Below are 17,971 nucleotides of genomic sequence, written 5' to 3'. Positions count from 1 at the left end.
ACCAAAAAAAAAAAAAAAAAAAAAAAAAAAAAAAAAAAAAAAAAAAAAAAAAAAGCAGGGGGATCCCACAAAGTCACATCCTTCTCTCACAGCATTCTCAGGAGGGGAATGTCCAGATCCAGCCAGGGCAGGGCATGTGCAGAATGAACGATACAGACCACGGCGTGGCAGGATCCAGCTCGGGGCCTTACACCTGGCCTTAGTCCACCTGCAGTCTCATCACACATTCAAACCTCTGCTGGCTGCACCTCAGTCCATCGCTGACACCGCTGCTGGGGTCACTGCACAGCTGCAGGAGGCCCCGAGGAGCTGAGCTCCAGCAGCCTCCTCACACCACGTACAAAGGCAGCACCTCCGGCACCTTTGGCTTAAGTGTCACTCAGCAACACAGTAAGCGAGCTACTGCTGCTCTGCTGAGCGAGGGGCAGCAGGGTGTGACACTTGGGCCGTGGCAGGTCAGTGTGCGCCCCGTGCTTCAGGAGGACCTCGACTGTTTTCGCGTGCCCTCCTCGCGCAGCCAGGTGGAGAGCCGTGAACCCCTCGCTGTCGGGCACGTTGATGTTCTCCGCGCTGACGAGTTCCTCCACCACCTCAGAGTGCCCGTTTTCCGCAGCGAGATGTAAGGCTGTCCTGTTTAGCGGGGCCCTGGCCAGAACGCTGGCCCTCTCATCCAGCAGCAGCTTCGTCGTGGCCAAGTGGCCGCTGCGCGACGCCAGGTGCAGGGCCGTGTACCCCTCGGCCGTGGCCGCCTCGATGTCCGCGCCGTGCTTCAGGAGCAGCCGGGAGGTGCTGGTGTGGCCGGTTTCGGCAGCGATGTGCAGGGCGGTCTGCAGGAGGGCGTTCCGGACGTTGACATCCGACTCCAGGTCGATGAGGAGCCGGGCGACGCGGTAGTGCCCTCGCTGGGCGGCCAAGTGCAGCGAGGTCCTTCCGTCCGCGGTCTGCACGTTCACGTCCGCTCCCCGCTGCTTGGCCAGGAGCTTCACGATGGGCAGGTGGCCCTGCCAGGCAGCGTAGTGCAGCGGCACCCAGTCGTCCTTCCCCTTGACGTTCACGTCGACGCCTCTCCTCAGCAGGATCCGCACGATGTTCTCCTGGCCGTACTGACAGGCTATGTGGATGGGGGCTCTGCCTTCAAAATCGACCTCGTTTAGGGAGGCATTCTTGTCAAGCAGCATTTTGGTGCTGAAATCATCCCCATTTTGGGCAGCAAAGTGAAGGGCAGTCCACTGGTCCTCGTCTTTGGCGTTAACGTTGATTTTCCTGGCCATGATCAGCTCCACGATGCTTTTGACTTTCTTCTCAATGGCTATGTGAAGAGGGGTGGATCCTTTCTTGTTGGTGAGGTTGGGGTTAGCGTTGTACAGGAGGAGCCATTTGACGCATTCTTCTTGACCAGCTTCAACAGCCAAGTGCAAAAGGCTGGAGTTGCCATCTAAAACAATATCAACATCTTGGGGCTGGAGGATCTTCATCAGCTTGCTGGTATCTCCAGACAGAATTGCCTCCGTTAGCTTCCTCTTCTGTATGTCTGTAGTACCAATATCTAAATGGAGATAAGGAAGAAAAATTTTACAGTGAGGGTGGTGAAACACTGGAACAGCAGGTTGCCCAGAGAGGTGGCAGATGCCCCGTCCCTGGAAACACTCAGCATGATCTAGCTGAAGATGTGTCTGCTCATTGCAGGGAGGTTGGACCAGATGACCCTTAAAGGTCCATTCCAACCAAACTGTCCTATAATTCTATGGAAAAGACACCATAACTTTTCTGATACCCATCAAACCTTACCTGCCCATGGCAAACAGATGTGCTGGCTTCAGCAATGGGTTGACTGCAAACCAATCCACCCTCCTGTCCCTTAATAGGGACAATTTCAGGTCAGATTTGGAGCCCCACTAACTCTGTTTCTTGTGACATGATGACCAAAGGATGCTGTGGTTGATCTCCCTGCACTAATGATTGTTTACTCAGCCGTTTTTTGCAGCACTAGACTGAAAAGTGAGAGGGTCTTTATTGCATTATTCACAGGGGCTGCTGAGAAGGTGGCTTGAGGCTTCTCAAAACACAAAGGTGCTCAGATTTAGGCTTGGTATAACCAAAAAAGCCACAAACTCAGCTGACCTGACTGGGCATTGGCTTTAATCCCACTTCAAGCAGGGCACTGGACTATGTGACCTCCCTTCCAAACCAACCTCTACATGACTGATTCTACAACTGCTTTGATGGGAGTTCAGGTCACTCCTTTTCAAAGAGTAAATGAGATTTATTATTTCTCATTAGATCACAGTTGGGAACCACATAATTTTTTTTTTTAATATTTATTTTTTCTCTTTTAAATGACTACCTCCAGTAAACAAATCTGTGGTGCTGACAGCAAGAGAAAGCAAGGCTAACAGTAATTTCCAGAATGTTATTCTTTACATGACTACTCTCCAACCCAATGACTCCCATGCCCCAGTCCAAACAACTACAAAGAAAAACTTGACCATTACCTGAACTCTCCCTTTCAAAGGAAAGGGAAAGGGAGCCTCTGGATGAAAAAGCTGAATCTACAGATGAAACTCCTGAAAGCCGCTTGTCACTGGAGGCAAGTTTGGACTCAGAAGAGCTGCGGCTGAGATCCTCAGGGCCTTCCATAGTCTGTGAAATCCCTGAATCCAACTGGGACAGTAACTCTGAGAGACTGTAATCCTTAACTGATGGTAGAGCAGGCTCCTGTTTCTTCTGGGACAGTGCACAAATCCCCTTCAAGAGAAGCACACAAGCATTTTAGAAAGGTCAGCAAAGAAAACAGAGCACAAGGCCCTACAGAAGAAACATAAATTTGTAAATTTGCAGGTAGCCTTTAAAGACTATTTGTACTAAATGAAACCTATGAACCAGGTCACTGAAATTTTTCAGAAGCAGGAGGGCAGCTTCCATCAGTATTCACACAGCCAGGAAAGCCATGTGGCTCTTCTGTCTACAGTGGTTTTTAAGATCAGTCACATCCACGTCATTCCAGATTTTGTTTCCTAACTGTCTTGCTCTCCCTCAACAGAGTGAGATCCACTTGCATTTCAAGCTGCACTGAGGTTTTCCTGAGCTGGTTCCATGCACCTGCTGTCACTCTGGCATTCCATTCCTTCGCCAAGAGCCACTTCTATCAGGCAAGGCAGTGCTCAAAAGCAGCAAAGAGAAGGTTGCTTGGGACATTACAGGTCACAGAGGAAACTGTTCCTCACAAAACCCATCATGTTTGAACGAGAAGTGAAAGAGAAAATACCTCAGGCTGCTGCTCCGGGGAATTCTTGGTGTCCAGGTCCTGAGTTATCATCTCTTTTGTTTCATCGTCTGGTTTTTCACAGAGGGCCTCTGTTTCTGAAGTGATTTCTTTGAAGAAAGTAAGAGAAGGTTTTAGGGTTTTCTTACAGGAGACCTTCTGAGATGCCCTGCTGCCTCTCTCTAGCAACAGAACTTAACAGCTTTGAGATACTGTGGGAGAAAGACTACAATTCTGACTATTCCATCTAACACCTCACCAGTGGGCACAAGAGTGCAGTGAAGCAAAATGTGCACAGGGCTGCCCAAACAATTCATTTTTACATTCAAACCAGGCTGGTGTCACACGGTGGCTACGCTGCAGGACTGACTGTGGAATGAGAACCGATGTACTGCTGGCAGACTCCGACATGTTCATTAAAATACGGGGTCCCTTCAGTCCCCGTTCCTTGTTTGAGCAGGAGGAGAGGGAAGAGGCAAATCTCTCCCATTAATGCTAAATGGTGAAAGCACTTGCTACATCCTGCTGCACATCTGAATTCCTAACAGGTGCTCTGGACAAGTTCAAGCCTTTCACCAGAGTTGCCTTTTATTGGCAGAAAAACGACGGTACAAACTGTTTCATTACAAGAATATAATCCAGTTTCTCAACACACAAGAGCAAATTTCTAGAGCCAGGGCTTTGGTATGGTGAAAACCACGCCAACTCCAGCTTGCCCTCTACCCCAACACACACACAGTCAGAAATGAGCACAATTTCTGGCTAAATGGATCGACTGGTTCAGTACAAGGCTCATTCCTGACCTGTTTACATAACACCATCATGGTCAGACATGTCCTCAGATAATCCCTCCCTCCACAAATGAGTAAGTGGCCTGTATCATTGTCTCTGCCACACAATGTGCTCTATTTATTCTGTCACAGAGGTTCACAGCATTTACCCCAGGGATTAGCAGAGTCCTGAGCAATAACGTGACTCACAGAAGAATAAATGGGTAGCCAAGTTACGAGGAAATCTTACCTTGAAATGTTGGCCGTTCACCAGGATCATCTTGCCAACATTTTTGCATCAGTTTGATCAAGTTATTACATGAATGAGGTCTGGATTTGGAAACAGCAGGTAGCTCTGGGCGGTGGCCTTTAACTACTTTTACCATAATATGTAAAATGTTGTTTTCCTCTGTAAAGCAAAGGCAACACAAATGAAGATCTCCCTGCAGAAGGAATCATTTCTCTTTTTGTCTAAGAGCATTAATAGTGTTGAAATTTTGTTTTCATGCATTTTTTTTCCAGAGTTCTTATCAACAGGGGGGAAGAAGTTGGTTGTCTTCTCCTACAATACGTTTTTCAATGCAGTAACACCTGCCCCCCATGTATCAGTTAAAAACAATTGTCCATGAGTGACTGTGCTCTTTCTCCACCCAAAAAAAAAAAAAAAAAAAAAAAAAAAAAAAAAAAAAAAAAAAAAAAAAAAAAAAAAAAAAAAAAAGAAAAAAAAAAAGACACAGAACCAGAGGAAAAAAACCCTCAAACATAACTTTGCTACCTCTCTTTCTATTTCCGTATCTTCTGTGATAAAACTGAACCTTCAGTTTTATTTAGGCCAAGTACCTGGACTGTTCATAAAGGTGAAGGAAGAACACAAATCAAGAAGTGCAGTAACATGGCCCCTGACTGTGAATCAACCACTGGGCCAAACGGAATCTCTCACTGGGAGAAAAAATTAATAGTAGACTGGAACTTGTTCAGACATGTCTGCTATACATAGACCAGTCATAGACACAGGAAAAGTCATAAAGAATAAATAGCTGCCTGTTGAGAGGTGCATTTACTGCGGGGTGGAACAAGGCTTATTCTCAGAGACAGCTTGCCTTTTTTTTGCCTTTTTTTTTGCCTTTTTTTTTTTTTTTTTTTTTTTTGTTAAGGAACAAATCTGTACCCACCATCTACAAATAAACTAGAGAAGAGAGAATACAGCAGAGCTGCCTGCCAGGTTGGCTTTGCCAGTGTATCAGAAGTCTGAGCAGGCCACACATGAACGTGGAGTTTTGTGCAGAAAACACCACCAGGAGCAAAAAGGGGCAGACAAGAGCCCCTGCAGCAATGTGGGTTCTGTTTTTATGAGTAGGACACAGGAGGACTTGTATTTGTGATCAGAACTGGAGAACTTAAAAGGGTTTAACCACACAAGGGTGCAGGACTTTGGAGGTCATGCACATAATCTGGGGCTGGTGGGGCAGGAAGTGTGCTTATCAATGGGAAAATGGAAAGAAAATTCCAAGACAAACCCACAACTTACCTGCAAAAGGCTTCTTTTGTGTAAGAACTCCCCAAACCACAATGGAAAAGCTACAAAAAAAAAAAAAAAAAGGAAAAAAAAAGTTATTTCTAGAAAATAGTATTTTTTAATTTATTTTTTTAAACAAAGACAAAAAATTCACAGAAGTATCATTTATTTTCCTAAGTTATTTTCTTGTCCCTCCACTTCTGCATCTAATTCAGCTGAACACACATAGCAAGATGCAGCCAAGAACCATGACTTCAAAGTCAAGCCTTAGCAGGGAGGAACCTGAGGCAGCAAACAGAGGGACTTGCTGGAGGCTGCCAAGTTCTTGGTAGCATTTACCAACCACCCCACATCAACACTGCCAAAATCAGAGAGCAGCAGAGCATTACAGTGGATTTAATTTAATGCTTCTACCCTGCTTTAAGGATGGCTTTAAAGAAACACATTCCATTTAGAATAAGATGTATCTTTTCAATCTACAGCTCTGATTTCCTCTTCCTAATCATCCTGGCCATGAAAGAACAGCCAAAGACCTAGTGATGAAATTCAGTGAAGATAACTAAGAATTCTGTCACAGACTCAAGAAGTAGGTCAAGATGTACCTTTAGATGGGAAATTAAAGGTGGGCAGAGTGCCTCCCATGCCAGTTGCTAATAAGTAACTTCAAGACCAAGGATCAGATGAAGATTTCTTTTTTTTAAAAGGCCTCTACCCTGTAAAGGCTTTGCAGAAAAGCAAAGCAAACGCGACACGTTGCAACGTGAGGCTCTAGGTAGATTTAGGGGTTTCATATTTATCAGGTTTTTATAACCAGAAAAAGAGGGTTCGTTTTGCAGCATTACTAACAGTGCTTTTTAAGCGTTTTCGTAGTTAACTGACCTGTACACGTCATGTTTGGTGTCAAAACACCTGTTCTTCTCTTTGATGCGCTCCGGAGGAAGGTAGGCAATTGTGCCACACAGGCCATCCATGCTGATGTCATGGGAATGGGACAAGCCATTGCACTTTGCAAGTCCAAAGTCAGAAATCTGCAGGGCAAAAAAAAAAAAAAAAAAAAAAAAAAAAAAAAAAAAAAAAAAAAAGAGGGGAGAGGGGAAGAAAAGGACAGGGTACCATTAGATTTTTCAAGGTGTTCACAAAAATTTTTCGGCAAAGAACTACCAGATGTAACAGGGTGTCCCAACAAATACAGTGAGCTGCTGTTCAGAAACACTAAGCCAAGAAAACATCTCTGGAAGCGTAATGCCACGGTAGGTGATGGTTAAGCTAAAAGAGGCAAATAAAATAAAGGCAAGCAGTTTTTGCAAGCAGCAGCATGTCAGCCCCATTACACAGCAAACACAACAAACAGCCAAGACAATTTATTGTAATTTAAACCCAGTCAAATTTAGCTAGTGCAAACTACTTTAATGTAATTATTGGTTCTGCCACCCCCTTTCCCTACGTAACCTCACGCTGTGTGCTGTGTTTAAACATCCTGGGCTCTCCAGTGAGCACCAGAGAATTGGCCTTTCAGGCATCACTGCTACACTGACCATGCCAACAAGGACCAAACCCAACACCAGAGCCACCAAGTGTTTAAAAAAAAAAAAAAAAAAAAAGATGAAAACACACACACACACACACACATCCAAAACCCACGTAGGGAATTCTTTTTGGCAACCAGGAGATACAGCAAGTTGGAGCAGTGACGCAGTGAACGCAGCTGAAACGAACAAAACAAGTGACAGCAAGTTTATGAAAAGGACACACCTCCACTTTAATTTGAAGTGTCAAACAAATATGCATTCATTTGCTCTCAAGGGCATACCAATGGTTGAGCAAACAGATAGGCAAGGAATTTCCTTTGTCTTAGTTATTTCCCACTGGACAAAAATGTCTATTATGCTAAGTGGAGATTTCAAGGAAAGTCAGGTCTTTTGGGACCACTCAGCCCACTGATTTTTGCCTACATGTTAGGTAAGATTCCCCCTCACCCCGACTTATACGGGCTTTTTATCTCATAAATACTCAGGTCTTTCAATGACTCATTCCCCTTTTGATCTTCACAGCTTCTCCTTTGAGAAAGTTCTCCCTCAAAACAACAAGCATAATTAAAAAAGGCTTTTTTTTTTTTTTTTTTTTTTTTTTAAATAGGCTGCGACTTTACACTTTCAGAAGTTTGTCTCTAAAGATACCACAAAACTAGTTGTAACATGTGTCCATTACTGGAAAGGGAGAAAACTGCTGCCAGCTTCAGACTCCTGGAGAACAGGCAGGTTACACAGCCACGCTAGGAATCTCCCTCTGCCATAAAACAAACAAAGCAACCCACACAGCCTCAGGAAGAACCTCTCCCATGGACAAAGAGCTCATCAGAGGCATTCTCAGGAGATGCCCTGTCCCCCAGCACACAGGTATATCCAACCTGCTGTCCATCTGTGTCTTACAACTGTAGGGCAATTTATGGGAATGACTGGAGAAAAAAAAAATGAAAGGGGAAAAAAGGGGGGAAAAAAGGGTAGTCAGCTGGAGGAATAGTTGCTTGTGGGGTTACAGTCTCAGCAGGGGATTGCTGGACTCCTCAACAAACCAAGCACTGGAGTTCAGGAAAGCAGCAAGGAGTCAAGAAACCCGGGTTTGTGATCCAGCTTAACCCTGGGAAGAGCTGAATCGACCGCCCCAGGAAGTGCTGCGTGAGTTTGGGGCACTTAGTGCTCCACAGGAGAACAAAAGCACAGCCCCAACATCCCACAAACACCGAGGTGTCAGGGTAAGGAGTGAACCGAACGCTGCAAGTCTGAACGGATCCGACTCGGAGAAGCGCCGCTGTCCTTTGATTAACGTGGAGCAGGGGCTTGGAAACACCTCAAGAAATCCAGGCATAATTAAAGCCATTCACCTTCCTCTTTTGTCTAAACAATGCCCAGCGTTTCCTACTGTGTCAGTTAAGAAATAAGGATGAAATGCAGGCACAGCACTGTGACACTCCTGCATTCAGAGCCACCAGCGATGTGGGAAATCTAAGGCTGGGGGTGAAGGCAGGAGCTGAGTACGTTAGACAGAAAAAGTCTCAGTCACCCTACAAACTAAGAAACAGCTAAAGTACACAGAATATCCCCCCCTAGCCCAGCAAAAACTTCACCTTGTGGACCTGCCCCTACCTACTGTGAAGGACTGGGTTTAATGACAATTAACAGGAAAGTCCTGCTCTGCAGATGAATTCGATCGTACCAAACTCTGCAGAGAGCACTGGAAATTGGACAATTCTTATCTTGCAGGCTGCAACAAAACAGTGAGATTCTGCAGACAGCTTTCTGTGGCTTTTATTTAGTTCCTTTAGGGTAAATTTTCCACACTGCACGGTGTGTTTAGTCACGCAGTTTCTTTAAACACCAGTGGGAACTGCGCAGTGGGTGGAAGATACAGCCACTTAGCTTACCTATTTTGCCTCCAAATTGCTTGCCAGGTACCTCGTTCTGCAACACAAGGCACCCCTGCTGGTGCAGGCAGTGAGAGTGGAGCAGCCCTCCCCACTCCCTCCTCTGCATCCACCCTATCCCTGCAGCCCACCGGCAGGATCTGCCCCGGGAACCCGCAATCTCGCTCCTCCCATCAGTTATTTCTATTCCAGGTGGATCCCACCGTGCTTCAAAAAGCCCCCGTGGTATCAGCAGGGCCGAGAGGAGACAAGGAGGCGACAGAGGCTTCATGCAAAACCGGCGGTGAGGGGGTAGGAAGAAGAGAAAAGAAAACCTTGGCCAGGGCCCACGCAGACGGTGGTGGGATGGTTCATGTTCAGACAGCTCCGCTCGTTAAAGGTCTGCATGAGAACAAACACGTGAGCACCGGCTGGGGAGGGGAGCTGCACGTGTTTTCCTTCCTTCCCAGCAACACTTATACTGAGAGATCTCAAGATCTGAAGATTTGGGTTTCTTCCTTTTTTTTTTTTTTTTTTTTTTTTTTTTTTTTTTTTTTTTTTTTTTTTTTTTTTTTTTTTTTTTTTTTTTTTTTTTTTTTTTTTTTTTTTTTTAGGTTAGTTTGTTTTAACTCGAGCACACCATGCACACTGCCCTTTCTCTGCCTCTGTCGTTTGTGGATTTTTTTTTTTTTTTTCCCATTCTGGTTTGTACAAAAACACTCACTTGCAAAGTTTTAGGGGGTTTGGGTTTGTTAAAGTATTTTTTGTGATTTTTTGTTTTTAAAACTAGAAGCTACGCTCACATAACTACAATGGTTACTACAGTCGGCTATTCTTAAACACTGCAGGGATCTAGCTTGGAAATCAGTGCTTGGAAAGTGTTTTCTTTAACTAATGACTCCTGACAGGCCATCCTGAACTGTGCCCTTAGCTCCTGATGTCCTGAATGAGGCCCTAGCTCCTGATTTCTGCAAGTAAGACTCAAGAAATCCACTGCCATGGACTCGGGGACGGAGTTCAACAAAAGGTTTTCTTCATCAAACAGGTAACAAATCCACCAGATTAATTTTTAATCGCTTGCTGGCACATCCAGTATTTGTCTCTGTCCAAAGTCTGTTGTGCACTTGGATGTTGAGAGTGCCACCACATTTGTCTGCAGGGTTTTCAGATGTCTGGGGGTGGGAAGGTTGCTTTGTTTGTTTGTTTTTTCTGGGGCTGGGGGAGAAAGGCTCTCTCTTTCAGTTTTGTTCTTTAAGAAAGCCAGAAATTTTTCAGAAATATGCACAGGTTTGGGCTACTAAAAGTTATAATTCAAAATTAACTCCAAGTATAGACACAACCAGCACCTGCACTTCAAACCTATGTCATTACTTCAATGTTTATGAACACACTTCATTTAGCTACTAAGAGAAGTCTTTCTGAAACAGGCTATATTTCCATCCTTTTCCAGTCTGCCCTACTCCAAACCCATTTCAGGTGGGACATTTGTAATGCTTCTCCTCAGAAGCAGCACAAGCCAAAGCCAAACATCCATTTTAATCCATCATAAATCTGCATTACTGTAACAAGGGTGGTTTTGTTCCCTCCCCTGTGCCACCACAATTAGATCAATCAAGAGAATTGATCAAGGTGCAAACCAGCTTTGTTGGTTGGGATTAAAGGGCTATATAACAACAACCCTGCACGGAAACCTTGATGAGGAAGGGTGGGAAACAGCCAGAAGGGACACACAAAATAAAGACTCTCCTCATTTTCTAATAACAGGAGAGCAATTGCAGCTGATAAAAAAGTGGCTGTGCTAACTACACCAGGCATTGTAATAAAGAGAGACAACTGCTCTTTATCAGCCTGGCCTCTGGGTATCACTTGGACCTACAGTTAACCACCTACATTAAGAAGATTTCTGATCAAGAAATTTGCCATCTGACTGGGCTGCCTTAAAATCCACGCTCAGAAATTCTGCAGCTTCTTCTTCAGCTGAATCAGGTAAAAGTGAAGACCACTTCTACTACCCGTGTTTAGCAAGACCATCAAAACGGCACAGCACAGCAGCAAACCTCGCTCTCCACGCTGGTTTAAACTGGGGAACTGGGGAGGGGATAAAGGCAACTACAGCGAGCTGAGGGCAGCTCATTCTGCTTTAAGTTCTTTAAAGGCAAAACCTGGGAGGTGAAAAATAACTGGTCGGGCTTGCCCCTGTGTGTGCATGAACCCACACATACACACGTTTCTGTCTGTGTGTGTGTGTACACATGTATATGACAAGATGAGGAGCTGGAAAAGAAAAGGCTGAAGAGCAAGAGAAACAAGAACTTTAAAAAAAAAATGCTTTTGCCCTAAAGTTGCAGGTTGACTTCATTTTAAATACCTGAGCAAAAAGTAAGACTCCTGACCATGAGATACTGAAGATAAGAAATCTGGGAAGCAGCAGAGAGAGAGAGAGAGAGAGAGCACGAGGGCATGGGCAGCTGGCAACAAGTCAGGGTATGAGATTTCTGCACGTGATGGGGTGTTTAGTCTCCTGCAAAGGGCCCTGGGCAGAGATCACATCCAAGCAGGGATCACAGCAAACCCACAGCCCACGAGGGCAGTGCTGGAATGTGGCGCTGCTTCCCCTGTGCCAGCGATTGCCACATCACAGGTAGCTCAGGGGAGACGATCCACAATGTGCACGGAGGGTAGGAGAAATGAAGAACAAGCTCGTAAGAAGTGGTGGAGTTGAGCAAAAAATAGGTGTTAAGACAGCCTGTAAATACTGGAAGGCTGCATATATGCACTGGAGAAGGAGGCAGGGAGGATCTTGGCACAAATGGAAGCAAGAGATTGATAGTAAGGAAAAAAAACAAACTGCAGGCTGATCCCTGCTAGCAAAGCCTGCCTGGGTATGGAATAATCCTCCCAAGGAAACCATGCTGCTTAAGGCAACCAAGAGGGAGCAGGACATGGTAGGGAAGGGAGGTCCTACCACCAGATCACACGGAAGGATGCATGAATCCATCCTCCAAAAAACCAGCAAAGCTTCACCTGGTTGCACACATTATACCCACATATTTTAAACCAGCAAGGAATCCCCCAAGGAGCCTCTGGTAAAGTTAATATCTCTCTATCTATATCCCTGCTCAGGCTAATCCCGTCCTCTTAATTACCCTCCCAAGGACAAAATTCAGCACACACTTATGTAAGACCCAGGCTTTTATGATATGGAGGCACCCACTTGATGATAAGTTCTGTACGACACCACTGTGTTAGTCATCAGCCTCACTCGGGGCTTTACAGTGAGCACTGTCCTCGTAAAAAAAGGAGGGTGTGTTCCCATCTAAGTCGAGTATGGCACAGCAGCATTTCTATTGTGCTCCACTGGAAGGCTAGCTGTTTCCTGGCTCAAGGGCAAACAGTTTGTTGAAGTCCTCCCTACCTCCAAACTCTTCTTTTGCAGCCTGCAACATCCCTTCACTCACCTTAGGATTCTGTTAGGGACGGGTCACCTACTAAATTAATGCCAACGTTTAAAAAAAACACCTCAATCAGCAGCTCCAGTCGCCTTCCAGCAAGAAAATGCACATTAAATCAAGCTGCAGGGTCTGAAATTTAATTATGAGTTTCACATCACACAAAAAGAAGGTTTGGGGCCACACTTTTAAAGTGAAGGCGCCTCACAGAACACATTCGTCTCTCGTTTTGCATGTAGGTAAGTTCCTATGTCTGCTTTGCTGCTTGGAGGGGTTCCCAAGATGCCTGCAGATGTAAAGGACTGCTGGCTGGAAAAGGTTGGGATTAGACTATTCTTTTCTGAACTTAATGAGAAGGGTCTGAAGACCTTCATGTGTTTCATGTACAGAGTGAGTAGCAACAGTTCAGGGATGTCAGCAATGACCTCACCAGAAGCTTTTTTGAACATTTTTGAACATTTTGCACTTTGCCCCCTGGTATTACATCACCACCCTGCTGTACAGCAGGCAGAATATCAGGCACTTCAACCTCCTGAAACAGTGAGAAAAATACAGCCTTCATATCTTGGCTCATGGATGAGTCAAGAATTAGGAATTTAAGAAGTTATGCAAGCAAGCATGAACTTTAAGTAAATAAATACCTAGCAAAGGCCTCTCAGCACCACTGTGTGAGAACAGGCTTTCAGCAGTTCAAATCCTCATGCTCCTGTATTAATAGCATGACCACCTGCAGATGCCTCCTGCCTCAGAAAGAAAATCCTTCTAAGAAGTAAAGCACTCAGAGGCCCAGTAAAAAAAGGTGAGATTGTCACAGGTGGGATTTCATTAGAGGCTCACTCCTCTTATGGCTCCAACCCTCTCATGACATCAGGAGAGATGTCTTTATTCAATGAAAACTTCATTTTCAGAAGGGTACAGCAAGACCAAAGCCACTTGACCAGTGAGGGGGGCAGGAAAACAAGGAGCAGATGGGTTATGGCACTGCTAAACAAACAAACAAAGAAAAAAACCAAACAAACCCCAAACAAAAATAAAACAACAAAAAACCAAACCAAAACCAAACAAAAAAACCAAGCCCTAAAAAAAAAAAAAACAGGAAAAAGCTGTATTTCAGTCTTTTTCCTCTCCAAAAGGAAAGATGAGAAAGCAAGCACAACATCCTTGGTCCAGCTGTCAAAATAGAACCTCCAACAGAGAAGGCTAACAAGTTTGCTGGCTTTACTCTGGAAATGGACAACGAAAAGAATTTTGTGGTGTTACAGACACAAAAAATTCCTTTAAGTGACCTCTGGCACACAAGAACAGTCAGGACCGAGATACTTCTTCACTGTACATGCTCTGAGCAAATGAAAGGGGAAAATGAGTTGCCTCTGGGAAGGCTTCTCCAGACTCCAGCTGTAAATGAGATTTGCGTTTTTAGTGGTGCACACAAAGCCAGAAAGACCCAGACAGAACAAGGCAGACACTGGGAGCTGTGGAGGTGGCAGAGATGATTTAGAGGTTCACACTGCTTTTCTCTCCCTGTTCTCATCTGCCTCATGACCTTATTGTGAGGAAATTCATAGCAGGACCCATTAGGTCTCAAAACCAGAGTTCACTGCATCCTTCTAAAATTTCAGGTGAGTTCTCACAGGTTTGCTAACTGTACTTCTATTTATGTGCCAAAATGGTGCATAATCAGGTGGATTTAGTTTTAGGTTATATTTGGGTGTATTTTTTACAGAGTATTCAGAGTTGGAAGGGACCCCCAGGGGTCATCAAGTCCAGCTCTTAAGTGAATGGCCCAGACAGGAACTGAACCCCTAACCTTAGCGTTATCAGCACCATGCTCTAACCAACTGAGCTGACCTCAGGATTTAAATTTGGAGACTGGCATTTTCTACTTCAGAAGGAGCGCTGCTGGTTTCTCCCGGGCTTTGGCACCTGGCAGGAGCCACGCAGGAATATCCCAAGTGTGTGTGGGGGGGTGTCCCTGGCACAGACTGTCCAAGTGCATACCTTGACATGGTAGTGGGCATCCAGCAGGATGTTTGCAGGCTTGAGGTCCAGGTGGAGCAGCGGAGGGGACATGCAGTGCAGGAAGTTCATCCCCACGGCTGTCTCGTGGATGATGCGGAAGCGCAGCTCCCAGGGCAGAGGCTCAGAAGCCAGGAGCTTTTCCAGAGACCCCGTCTCCATGTATTCCATCACCAAGCCAACCGGCTCTTTGCAGATGCCATAAACGGGGAGGATGTAGCGAAACTTTGCCATTTCCATCTTCCTGGCTTCTTCCAGTAACTCCATGCGCTCCCTGGGTAGAAGAACGGAAGGTGAGGGATGGAGTAGATGTTTCTCCTCCCACCAAATGTGCACAAAACATTTCTTTATAACACTGAACACCACATTTCACGATCACCACTTGACCGAACCATGCTACACCTCACCTGCCTGCACTCCAGGTATATTTCCACGTTTACTAACCTTGGTTTTTACGCTTCTAAAGGACGACAAAGAGGTGAGGCACACAGTTCCACAGTGCAAATATCCAGAGCATAAAGCCCATCTCCCCGCTTTGATGTTTATGCTGTGCTGTTAAGAACGAGGACAATACATGCAGAGCCCAGGTTTACCACTGCTGCAAGTCCTTGGGCTAAAGTCATTAACTTTTTGTGAGTCATAAGGCTGAGTTAATCAGGAGAGAGCACGGACAGCATTGCTCCAGCGGCCGTGCTCAGACCCAAGCGCTGGGAGAGGAATCCCTGGGAGCCAACATTCAGGGGAGCAAGCTGCCTGCTGTAGCCAGGGAGGCACAACAAAAGCCTCCCTGTCCTCAAAATACAGATTTGAAAGCTCCATCACTGTGCTCACGCAGCTCCAGCAGATGCCAAAACCTCCAGGAGCACCATTTTAAGTGATGTAACAGGCCCGGTCCTGGCAGGTGTAATGAGCACCCCGGGTTGTTTACAGGTCACTTCAGCCTGACCCTGTGGAGGGTTAAGTGTTACTCAGTCCAAGCTGCAGCCTCCCAGGTCAAGACCCTTAATTGCTGTGCCCTTCTCCTGCACCTCACTCACAGCACTCACCCTGAAACAGCCCACAAGGACCTGCTGGGCACCAAACTGAAAAGGGGAAAGCAACAAGGGTCCTCTCCCCAGTCTGACTGTGCCCACGAAGAGGGGCCACAAATGGTGGGTGACAGAACCTTCAGTCCTAAAAACTGCTTTATTAGCGATGATGAACAATACCCAGAGCAGCTTGGGGCCGTGGGTACTGATGCATCACTGTTGCTGTCACCCACCGATGCACAAGAGGACACAGGGAGGTCAGACAGGTCATATTTCCTGAACAGACCCTCTCTTATTTCACAACAGCTCCTGCAATGCACCCAAGATGTGCGTGCTATTTAACGGAGACCAGCACCTGAAGGAACAGGAAGAAGTTTTAACAGAGATGTGTGGTAAGCAGAGGGTCCTACTTTGAAAGGGGAAAAAAAAAAAAAATGACATTACTTTGGTCCTCCCCTACCCCGTGCAGGTGGTGTTGGGGTGACCAACTCTCCTGGGAGATATCAGGGTTTAAACATAAAGCCCAGGGAGCACATTCTCAGCAACTGCCACAACTGATCAGAAGATGCTTGTACCCTCTGCGAGGCAAAAAGCTCTGTCGCCTGGAAAACGCCCAGAGACAAATCCTGCCCTGTGCCACCAACAAGTGATACCAGTTACTGCTGCGGGAGCCTCTGCCACAGCACAGCTTTCAGCTCCATCAAACTTCTATTTTAAAGGATTTAAATCCGAGCTAGAAGCACTCTGCTCTTCTAAAGAGAAACGCCAAGCCCAACCTTCGTGCAGCAAAGTCTCCCCTTCCCACGTGTCCCCCCCCCTCCCTGTGCCTGGATGAGTCGGGGGCAGAACACACCACTGGGAGCCTGCAAGGGACCCTCAGTGCTCCCACGTGGGAGCGATTTTGGGAGCTGCCGTTTGGCCCTCAGACTCCACATCAGGACACTTCGGTTCCCCTCTGCTTTGCCTGCTGCGGGATGTAAACCCAGCCAAGGCTGGGAACGTGGTCTGCTGCCTGCTCCTCACCTGCTCTGGCAACCTGATTCAGGTAACACTTCCCACTAAGGGCAAGTCGAGCTTAGCCAGAAGCACCAGACCCATTTCAGAGGCAAGATCAGGCCAAAAAGTGGTATAAGAGGGACGTAAAGGCTGAGAGAAAAAAAAAAAAAAAAAGATAAGGGAAATCTCTCTATTAACCATGTTGGCTCCTGCTGCTCCCTACAGCAACTTTCTTGTGAAATAATTGCCTTTGCAGACAAGTACCTAGTTTGCTCCTTGGCACGCTGGAAGGGAGCGCCCATGAATAACACAACCAACTCCTTGCCCCCAAGCCACATGCATAGCCAGCATAATTCACCGGGCCTCGGCGGGCTGAGCTCTGGAGTCAGGGATGTAAAATACCCGTCTGAGCCCTCCGAGGCAAGGCAAGAACCCAGCCACAGCTAAAGTCTAGCAAGAACCACCAGACTCCTGGGGTTCCGGGGCTAAGAACAACCTCAGAGAGCATCACCGAAAACACAGGGATCGGCTGCTCGAAACGGGGCATTTTCCCTACAAAAAGAGAATCTTCAGTTTCAACAAAGTAATAATAAGAAGCTCCCTCTCCGCTGCGACCAGACACGGTTAATTGAGTGAATTGACTGACTAACTAACAGGCCAAGTGCCCTTTATCTAATTTGCCTGTTTAAATAAAGCCCCCATCCAACAGTTGCCACCTTTATCACTTTCCTGTATCCAGAGCATTCAAAACTGAATCAGACAAGCGGGTCTGGCACAGCCAGGGGGAGACAAGTCGGCTTTCAAATACGTTTCCAAAAGGCCCCTGTCACCTTTTGAAAACAGAAAAGGAAAGAAGACAAAGGAAATAAAGAGAGGCAAAACAGTCATTAGCCAAGTGCTGGAGTGCACTCGCGTTAATCGTCTTAACACAAACAGCTCGTTAAAACAAGATCTCCTCCATCAGGCAAAGATCAAAGGTCTTTTCCCTTCCCTTTTCCCTCACAAGGTGCCACCGGCAGTCGGCACAGGCTGAGGTGTTCTCAGTGCGCCCATCGCCTCAATACACAAGTGCTAAGGCTGCAACAAAGGATGCTGCAGGGATCCTCCGAATTCACATTTAACAGATCAAAGGATGGGATGGAGGGGTGTGTTACACTGCTCAGTTACTCCTAGCGCTTAGGAATTATACTGCACTATCCAAAGTGGAGGAAAAGAAAAGCTCCAGGTGGGGTTTCTCAGTCAAGAGGCACAGGACTAGTCTCTGTTATAATGGTTTCTTATGTAACACCTACACGATTAAAGAGTCAGAATTATCTTCTCTAAGAACCTTGGCTCCATTCCCCTCCCCCTCCAGTACTATATCCTACCATTATGATAATAAAAATTAAAAAAAAAAAATTAAAAAAAAAAAAGGAAAAGGAAAAAGGTAAAGAAAGGAAAAAGGAAAAAAGAGGGAAAAAGGGAAAAAAGGAAAAATGAAAAAATGAAAAAAGGGAAAAAGGGAAAAAAGGGAAAATGAAAAAGGGGGAGAAGG

General features: G+C 45.9%; 1 protein-coding gene across 1 annotated transcript in view; it reads right to left on the bottom strand.

The window, feature by feature from the left end:
* Positions 1 to 36: 36 nt before the first annotated feature.
* The window catches only part of RIPK4 (receptor interacting serine/threonine kinase 4), a 23,018-nt gene continuing 5,083 nt past the window's right edge, over positions 37 to 17,971 (bottom strand). Inside the window, exons 2-8 of the mRNA XM_027887405.1 lie at positions 14,396 to 14,687; positions 6,428 to 6,576; positions 5,561 to 5,610; positions 4,283 to 4,441; positions 3,266 to 3,372; positions 2,493 to 2,745; positions 37 to 1,546 (exon numbers count right to left, since the gene is read on the bottom strand). Of these exons, the coding sequence (XP_027743206.1) occupies positions 369 to 1,546; positions 2,493 to 2,745; positions 3,266 to 3,372; positions 4,283 to 4,441; positions 5,561 to 5,610; positions 6,428 to 6,576; positions 14,396 to 14,687 (2,188 nt within the window). The 3' untranslated portion in view covers positions 37 to 368. The remainder of the gene's footprint in view (positions 1,547 to 2,492; positions 2,746 to 3,265; positions 3,373 to 4,282; positions 4,442 to 5,560; positions 5,611 to 6,427; positions 6,577 to 14,395; positions 14,688 to 17,971) is intronic.

This window comes from Empidonax traillii, unplaced genomic scaffold (genome assembly GCF_003031625.1).
Source record: "Empidonax traillii isolate 1590-97213 ecotype Southwest subspecies unplaced genomic scaffold, ASM303162v1 scaffold208:size1045274, whole genome shotgun sequence".
NCBI classification, from domain to species: domain Eukaryota; kingdom Metazoa; phylum Chordata; class Aves; order Passeriformes; family Tyrannidae; genus Empidonax; species Empidonax traillii.
Note: the sequence above shows the minus strand (reverse complement) of the source record. Positions and strands in the feature narration are given on the sequence as shown.